Consider the following 10,402-nt stretch of genomic DNA (forward strand, 5'->3'; position numbering starts at 1 on the left):
GTTATTTGACTAGGGTTATTACAGCTGGCCAAAGTACGGCTGTCTAAACGAAGTTACTAAAATTGATATACTCATAAAGGGAAAATAACGTAATTGATTACATTTCCTGAAAAACGTCAACATTTGTGAATATTTGTGATTGAAGTGCGATTTTTACGGAAGAGTGTTGGTTACAGCATGCATGAAATATGATAGGATATAATCACACCACCGCACAGGGGAGCAGTCCGGGAAGCATAACCAACCCGGGTTGAGGGACACACCAACCCCGCCAGACGCCAAGTCCAGAGAAGAGCCCGGATCCGAATTCCTCACCCGGACTCGGATCCTCCACCCGGATTCAACCCCGCACCCCAAGACCATATAAGTTCAAACCGGCATTTGTTGTGCAAGAAATAGGCTGACACCCCAGATGATAGCGATAGACACATCGGTCAACTATTGGACGATAGAGACAAATGCTTGAACATTCCAAATTATTATTCTACAGCTAACACCAGGACACGTGTAGAGCATCCATCACCTACATGTATGATCAGGATTCAAGATACACTCCCTTAAACCCTCATCCTTTGACTTATAAATAGACAAAGGAAGAGAGGTTTAAGGGTTATTCTATCCACACTCTCATATATATACACACACACCCGCACTCACTTAAAAAGCTAAAACACTACAGCAGCCATACTCAGCAGCCACCATATACACTCGCCTTTCAAACACAAAAATAGCTTATTTTCCGTCCATTTACTCCGACGCCCGTACTTATTCTCACGTCGGAGACGCCGCGGGGTTTAAACCCCCCTCCGATGCTGTTTCGTAGGCTCCCATCCAGCAGCAACACCACAACACACCCGTACACGGCAGAGGAAGCACCCTGGAACGGGATATGGAGTTATCAAAATATAACTTGAATTATATTGTTAATAATTGTTTATACATTTTATTTAATCTTCCATTTCATATTTAACATCCTATATTATAGATGATACTTCAATTTGCAAAATAGTGCTTATTCTTTTTTCTTCCTCAATTTATTTTCAAATTTTATCATAAAAATTATAAACCTCGATTATTTTTCAATCCTGTTATTATTTTTTTTTCTATTTCTGGTCATATTATTACATCCCATTTTTACCAACAGGACATAACATTAGTTTTTTGAACAGAATACCAAACACAAACACTTATAAAATAAGAAAAAGATATTGAACTATATATAAACACCTAAAAAGATAACTTAGACATAATTATTTCATTTCTTCAATTAAAATTTATGGTTGAGAGTGTTCTGATTAAAATCTAAAATATCATTGAAATATTAAATTATTTCAAAAAAAATCTGTCATCCGAGTGTCACTGTAGTTTACACTATAATTATGTTAACTCATCTAAAGAAGTAAATTTAGATTAAATTAGTTATGAGCCGTTCATCTTAACTTAAAAAAAGTGTCGGTTGAAATTAGGGTTTTCCATCTGTCTCCTCTATTTTAAGAGTCGACTCCCGCAACTAGGGTTCAAGCCGCCATTTCTCCATCTTTTAAATCTTCATCTCTTCATCAGTTAAGTCATCTTCGCTCTCTCATATCCTCTTTTCTATAATTCAGTTTTTCAATATAATCAAGATCTGTGAGATGTGAGATCTTGTTAGGTAACTTGTTATCAAGGTTGTTATTCGTGCCCATATTTTTGAGATGTGTGTATGTCATATTTTGAGTTTTGTGTGTATTTTCGTACGATTTTTGGAAGTTTTTATAAAAAGTATTCATATGATATTTTGGTTGATCTATAAGACCCGCATCAATTCTTGGATTATGGTGGATATCGCAAGAGCTCACGTTTCGCAACAAAAACTTGTTAATATTTCGGAGGCATTTGTTGCTCCAATATCAGTTGATATAACTGATAGTTCAGAACATCGGACTATATATACATGATACTTATGTGAATGTTAATTGCGATGCTACTAGTTTTGTAGGTGTTGTAGGTAGGATTGCTCGATATGTCATTGTAATACTTTTTAGATCTAAGAATTTGAATATTCTATATGTGCAAACTGAAAACAAAACGGCTATTTGTTTAGTTCGTTCTTTGTTTCACAATCAGATTGTAGTTGACAATTCGGGGTTGTCCCGGCTGGGTTCCGATGAGAGATTTCTGTTAATAAAACCAATTGTTTGTCAAAAAAAAGTGTCTTATTGCTTTAAATAAAGAAGAGGATTATAAGTGATAAGTGAATTTGTCCTTTAAGTTATTAAAAGTGTTTGGATAATTTTATATAAGTCAATTGAGTCAATTAAGTGGTTTGTAATTTGAATTTATAAATTAAGAATTCAAATTATTAATTAGAAATTTTATTAATAAAAAAATGAGTTTAACAGTAACACGTAAGAGCATCTCCAACGGTGTTGGCTATAATAGTTGGCTAAATTGGACCTGTAATATGTTATGTAAAATTTGCTGAACCTGTAAGACATTTTGCTTCAATGGTATTTGTTATATTGGTTGGCTGTAATTTAAAAATAGCATGTTATTAATATTTTAGATTTTTAAAATAGAATATATTAGTTCAATATGGTAATAAATGATGTGCAATATTACAGATTTCTTACAGACCTGTAGAGGTTCGACAAATTTGACCATCCATAGGAGGTTGGCTAAATTTTTTATTTTTGGCATGACAACTCACCTTTTAGCTAAGGAGTCTTCATGGTTGGAGATGCTCTAATAAGTTTTATCTATTCCCTCTGTTCAGAAATTTCATCTGTTTCCTGGCCTGTATATTTTAACTCTTAAGTGAAAAATAATCAGATAAACCGGATCCTACTCTGCAACTCAAGAAATTAAATTTATGGGCTCTTGGGACCATTACTCCATTTTATGCAATTGCGATGCCCAAGTCGATACTCAGAAAGGCTATGGGCTAGTTCAAACTCTACTTCAATAATTCATCCTGGCTATGCAAGGTACAATAAGATAAATGTAATTTGTAGGTCTGTTGACCGGGATACCATAGTTTCATAAAAATGTGCATGGCATGGGATATCATACTTCATTTTTTAAAGTAAATGATGAAGATTAATTATTGCTTGAGTTCTTATATATAGGCCCGGTTTGTTTAACAGAAGAGGCGTCTGCTTCTGACTTCTTTTTTTTGATCATTTGTGTAAATAAGTAGAAGCATTTTTAAAAAGCTGAGAATGCTAGCTTCTTTCTCAGAGTTTCTGTTTTTTTCCAAACATTTTGTTAAGTTATTTACTTCTCACTTTATCTATTTCTTTATTTTAAACAGGAATCAAGTTTGCCCAAACGGTCCCGTAATCCCAGCCTCCGCAAATGCGCTGCATTCTTCATAATTAATTTCCTCTGATGATTATCACACAAAATAAGCAATCCGCTTGTTGAGTGTTGAGGCCTACACCACGAGAATTCTTTTTCACATCATTATTATTAATATCTAATAATATTACAGTATCATTATCATTGGCTAAGAATTCTTTTAACTATTAAGGTTTTAAGATAACACGATCTTAATAGGTCATACCGCGATTCAGCAGTCAGATTTTATGAAATTAGACATTCATTACAATAATGTAGATTGTAGGATTTAGGACTTACTCAGAACAGTGGCTCTAACAACTGTATTAAGATGCAACTCAAAACATTGTTAGTTTTACCCTATCAATTATTATGATCAACCAGATCAAGTTTCATCATATGCATTAGGAAATTAAGGCAAGGAGCGGTTGCATCTCTATGAAAAGCATAAATTCGATCTGAAATACGGACAGAAGATCGAACATTAAAATATCATTTGACATGTGTACAACAAATGCATCTCCAGCCTATTCAAATCTGTTCCACAATTTTTGGACACTAGTTTATTCAAAGATAAACAATTAAAAGAAAATCATATTATTAGGTGATGGTTGGAGATCTTTTCGATTATCTCTATGCAGAGAAGGTAAACTCAAGTGCAACCAAAGTTGTTTTCCCCTCCATAAGCTCACTGGTTCAAATACTATAAGTAATTCTTTTCTCAGATTCCATGATTAAAAGAAATTTTTAATGCATAGCAAATCATTAGCTTGAAGTATTTTTAGCATTGATTTGGGATTTTATGTAGGCGTCGAATGCTAGTAAGATCAAGGAATCAACTCTGCAACCTCTTTTCATTTACAGCTTTTCAGCAGAATAAGTAATCTCAGTGGGTGTTTGGGCGGGGCTTAAAAGCCCCACTTCTGGAATTTTAAGTTAGAAGCACTTATTCGTACTATTTGCATTGCATAGAAAATATAAGCTGCATTAATGAGGGGCAAAATTGAAATTCACCTACCAAATAGTGTATGAAAACAAGAAAAAGTCACTTATTTTCGGACAACAATCAAATTCTAAAAAGGCAGTTAAAATGGGACGGAGGGAGTACTTAATTAAGCATCATCACAATCATTACGTTATTAAGCATCATCATTAGTACACATTATCATTACTGGCAACGGCTCACCCAATAAAAATTGAAGGGTAAATCAAAGTGCAGTTCAACTACAATCTGCATTTAGTTTTCAAGCATATAAAATCATAAAATTTATCATTAGGCTCTGCAACTTAATTCTAATCAATGTACCAACTTTGGCCACTTCCTAATAGATTCCTGGTTGAATCTGCAATAGACCAGTTCGCGTTTCAGAATATCCGATTCTCCTTAACTACATGTTAGCAACCTCGCTAACTACACGTTCTTATGTCATTGTCTTTGAATCAATTACAGCAGCTCGTCGTTTACAGAGTGAGAGATATTTATAGGCTTCAAATATTTAATCATTCATGACATGGCCATCACCGCTAATTATTTAACTTAATTACATATACGTCGATTAAAACACAACCAACATTTCACCAACTAAGATATATAGTAATACTAATGTGTTAGAGAAATTTGAAAAAGATCACACAAGTAAGTACAAAGAGGTCAGTTCATAAGCAATGCTGCAGAGTTTTCGCTGCGGAACACTAAGGCAGATGCCAAAGAATAAACTTAAAATAGATATTCCCTAAGCCGTCTAAGAGTTTAGAAACAAGAGTGCTCGGTTAAAATCGATCAGTCGCGGTTAAAAAGTGAGATCACAAGCTTGGTAATATGCCTGATTTGTAGAATTTGTAATTTGGATTTATCAACCAGTCCTAAGTACTGATCGCTTTATTTAGTAAAACCCGAGAGCTAGTATAGAGTTAATTTCTGGCGGTTAGATTATAGTCGTTTTAGTAGTCCATACTTATGATCTTCATGTATCAGTGGCAGAACATAAAACTGGACTCAATTAGAAATAAAATTCAATCCTAGAATTATTTATGGATCTTTAAAAAGACCTATTTAATTTGTTGTAGTGTCAGTCTGAAGCCGAGGTAAGCATCAGTTGACTTCCGACACCAGTATATTACTCCTTTTATACTTCTGACATCAATATATTACTGTCTTTGTTCCCTTTGTGCTTCTGATATCAATATATTACTCCTTTTGTTCCCTTTGTACTTCCGACATCAATATATTACTCCATTTGTTCCTTAAATTGTATAGATCGAAAGACGGAACGTGACACACATTTTAATATTCTTGTAAAATATAATTTTAGAACTTAATTTTAAAATTATCTTTTAAGTTAAATTTCGACAGACAACAACGTCAGGAGCGTTCCGTCGAATATAATCTCTGTCAAAAGTATTCTGTCAAATTTAGCAATTTTTCTAGTAGTGAAATTTCTGAAATTGACCTTGACCGGTATTAGCCCCTGACATTTTCGATCTACATAATTTTTATGCCTCGGTATGTTTTTCTCCCATGTTGGTAAAAGTAAATTCAAGCTAGATACCTTGCATTATTTAAAAATAAATATTTGCTTAAAAAAAAATATTTAGCTAGGGGAAAATGATTCTCCTCCGTCTCATACCAATTACCTAGCTATAAATAGCGTTACAAAGTAAGAACATGCACAACTCCAAATTCTCATATTTTAAGCTTCAGCTAGTTCCCCCAGCTTGGCAACCTCTCTAAATTCTCCACCCCTCGCATGGAGATGGATGCTATGTCGCCCGTATCCGACTTAGAGAGAGCAAACAGGGCGACCGTCGAAGGCCTCTACAAGGCCTTGGCCAACGGCGACACAAAAAAGGCCGCACGAGTCGTGGGAAAAGACCTCGAATGGTGGTTCCACGGGCCACAAAAATGCCACCACATGATGAAGGTCCTCACGGGAGAATCACCCTACAATGAGTTCATCTTTGATCCACGCAGCATTAGCGTCATTGACGATCTCGTTGTGGTGGAAGGCTGGGAAGGCCCTAAGGTCTATTGGGTGCATGTGTGGACCGTGAAGAATGGAACCATTTCGCAGTTCAGGGAGTATTTCAACACTTGGCTCACAATCACAGAGTTGAGACCATTGAGTTGGCTCTCTAGGCACCATGGCTCCACATTGTGGCAGAGCCAGCCTAGAGATCTCTTCAAAAGATCCTTGCCAGCACTTATGCTTGCCATGTGAACTCTATGCTATTTTTAAGAGAATTCATATATTGTATACTGATAAATCTTCCCATTTGATTAATAAACATTTTCTTTCCCTTGATCCGCCAATAATAACTAGGTGTTATATCCCATAAAATTGTCGAAAGTTTTATATGATAAATGTTCGTTAAGTATTCTGTCATGAATGTCGGTTATACTTATAGTGATACGTGAATTCAATTGGGAATGTCTATAAAGTATTTCGTGACGAAAGGCTGTTATCTTTATAGTGATACGTGCATGTATTTTGGACGCGGGGGATAATATCTAAACTAATGTGCAGAAAGGGGATGTCAAAAATCAAAGTGCTATAAGTGTGGAAGTTGTATAATAAATTGTGATATGCTTTTGTTTCTTATGAAGTGGCTGATGCCATGGAGTGTATAGACTATAGAAGACGGCTGCGATATATCCCATGACAAGAGCGCCTTCAAAAAGAAAGAAAGAGTTGCGAGTTTTGATGGTGATATCGAGGTTTTTAAGTTTTGATGGCGACATTAACATTAAGGAAATGGTTTTAACGACCGATTAATATTTAAGCCTTAAGGTTGTCTTATATATGCTCACATGACTTGACTCGAGAATATATCGCAAGAGGGCCTTTGTATTGCTCAAAGATTGTGGAACGATTTAAAATTAAACCAAACATAACCTATATATCCCGTTTACAGAGGATCTAGAATGGTAAGATATACGCAAACATATTCCTATTTTTCAAAAGAGTAAGGAAAGAGTATGGAGATTGTTTCCGTAAAATCTTGATTTAATATAAATAAAATATAATGAGTACGATATATAGCTACATATGACATAAGCATACACAAACACCTATAAAGATACATGAATGAAGTAGATCTATACAACCTACCGATCATATACCGCTAAGAATTAGACTCAACTATTCTAATATGTTGTCATCCAGCATAGTTGATCAGCTGATATACGCTTCAACCTATCTCTTTTTTTTTTTCGCTCAACTAATATGTTGTCAATCCTCCTAACTAGTCATTGTTTGTCTTCAACGAACATGTTCGTACCACCTCAATCGACCCTCCCTCAATATCTTAAAAATTGGTTCCCCATTCAACGCTCTTCTGAAAACTCATTGGTATGTGATTTATCATTATGCAACTTTAAATCCAACGTAACATACACATTTTTACGATCTCTAATCTACGCTATTCTACTTTTCTCATTGGCCAACACTTGGAACCATACAATAATATAGGTCTGATTGTTGTTCTATAAAATTTGTCCTTCAACTTCAAAGATACCCTTTTACCACACAATACTTATGTGGCAGCCCGCCATTTAAGTATATCATCTACAATACTTACCAGTGCACCATTCTCGTTACTCTCCCCGTTGAAATTAGCCTAAACATATATACTCATTTTTTAAACAACTTAGACGTAAAAAATTTGTTTCTAGAGTCATACGTCACTATTCTAATCAATCAATCAATTATATATCTAATAGAACAACTTTGAGTAATTTAATTCGAAGTGACAAATATGCCCTTTACTCACTATACATTTATTTATATATATATAAAGGTTGTTATTGACTTTTAATACAAACGTATTTATTAGTCATTAATGTGTAATCATTAATGTACATTAATTATTTTTAAATTAAAACTTCAACACATATACGTATATTATATTAATAATTTTGATTTAATAATAAATAAATAAATATCCAGTGTTATAAAAGCATAAATCATAAAATCTGCGATTAATTAGAATGATTAATCTAATAGAGCAATTTTTTGTTAAATCGGATCAAAATCCGTCCAACTATACATTAATCGGTTAATCGCAATTTTTTTGAAAATTGTATGTATCTGTAAATGATATTTAATTATTACGATTTAATAAAATTATATATATATATATATATATTAGAATAATTATAAAAATAATATATAACTATATTACAAAGACTTTGATTCGGCAGGAATCTCATTTCTTACATCAATTTTTTAATAATTTTTGGTGAGTGGTAATTTAATCATATAATAAAATTTTAAATAGTGTATGTTTTTTGTATTTATATTTTAATAAATATCATGATAGTGAGGATATGTGTGCATACACACACACACACACACACACACTAACCAATTAATCATCGATTTAATTGAATTTTGTCAAATCCAGTTAAAAATCCGTCTGATTATCGATTAATCGGCCGATTTTTCAAATATATCATTATCATGATTTAATAAAATCATATATATATATATGTGTGTGTGTGTGTGTGTGTGTGTGCGTGTGTGTGTGTGTGTGTGTATGAATAATTATAAATATAGTACATAACTATATGACAAAGACTCTGGTTCGGCAAGAATTTCATTTTTTATATCAAATTTTCAATAATTTTAGAAGTGTGATAATTTAATTATATAATAAAAATTTAATTAGTGTATTTTTTTTGTATTTATATTTTTAATAAATATGATAATAGTGAGGATAGATGTGTACACATATACATTAACATAATTTGACTTAAAATATAAATAAATATTAAATTAAATTATTTTTATAATATAAATTTTCTCAATTTGACAAAGATGAACAAGAAGATATAAGATATATTAGAAAAATAACTTAAAACAACCCGTGCTTTGCATGGGTCAAGAAGCTAGTTTTACATTAACCGCCTTCCTAGACTCGGGGGTGGAACCAAGTGCAGGCCAGCACCTGCCTTGGCCACCCCTGAAATTTATACAAATATTTGTTATATATTACATAACAACATGGGATATCTAGATCAAGCTGTACATGTTATAGTATAACTCCTCCGAGAGTCAGGTTCGAGTAGCCCCTTTTCTAATTTCTTCCAGCAATTATAAATATTTGCTCTAGTCTCAATTTATATTTTGACATTTAATTTTTTTATCACATATTTTGGCCCACCCTGATTTTAAGTTCTGTCTCCGCCACTGCATAGACTTTGCCACTAATACAATATCATGAGCAAACAGTATACAATATGTGACATAATCTCGAATCTTCTGAGTAATCACATCAAGAATAAAAACAAAGAGACTTAATACTGACCCTTGATGCACTCCCGCTTCAACTGAAAAATACTAATCGGTGTCCGAATACATGTTCCTACTTCTAAATACATATCTTGTATTATACTTATAAATAACTGCAATACCCTTTTAACTTCTAAATACTTCCAAATAATCTTGTGTGTACATTATCATAATCTTTTTCGGTGTCTATAAACATTATAGGTAGATTCCTTCTACACTCTCGATATTTCTCTGTGAGACAACAAATGAGATAAATTGTTTCAATCATCAAACGCCCAAGCAGGAAACCCAATTGATTTTGGGAAATCTCAACAACCTTCCTAATCCTACACTCAATAACTCGTTTCCATAATTTCATTATATGACTAGGTAGCTCCATACCACAATAATTACTATAATTCTGCGCACTACCTTTGCTTTTATAAATATGTACCACGACACTCAATCACCATGCATCTGACTATCTGGTTGTCCTTAGTATCTCATTAAAGAGTGCTGTCAACCACCGCTCATCAGTTTCTCTCTAACATTTTCATACCTCAATGGAAATATCATCTAAACCAACTGTTTAATCATTGGCCATGATCATGTTTAAATGTCACTTTTATCTCAAGAAGAAATAACCTCACTTATACTAGAATCAGATTTAATAAAATGAATGGGTCGTTGTTCCCTCAAGATTTCCCTTCCCTAACCACGTTAAACAACTCGATACCTAGCACACTTCTCCTTAATATCATCATCAGGCAGTAACACATGATTTCTCTCATCCTTTATATATTGAACTAAGCTTA

The 10,402-nt window shown here is 33.4% G+C and overlaps 1 protein-coding gene across 1 annotated transcript; it reads left to right on the forward strand.

Annotated features, from left to right (window-relative positions):
• The first annotated feature begins 6,006 nt into the window (after window positions 1–6,006).
• Window positions 6,007–6,612, forward strand: LOC108218299 (wound-induced protein 1). The gene has a single exon (XM_017391199.2). The coding sequence runs from the start codon at window positions 6,066–6,068 to the stop codon at window positions 6,534–6,536; it is 471 nt and encodes a 156-aa protein (XP_017246688.2). The 5' UTR covers window positions 6,007–6,065; the 3' UTR covers window positions 6,537–6,612.
• The last annotated feature ends 3,790 nt before the right edge of the window (window positions 6,613–10,402 follow it).

The sequence above is a fragment of the Daucus carota genome, chromosome 4 (assembly GCF_001625215.2).
Source record: "Daucus carota subsp. sativus chromosome 4, DH1 v3.0, whole genome shotgun sequence".
NCBI lineage: Eukaryota > Viridiplantae > Streptophyta > Magnoliopsida > Apiales > Apiaceae > Daucus > Daucus carota.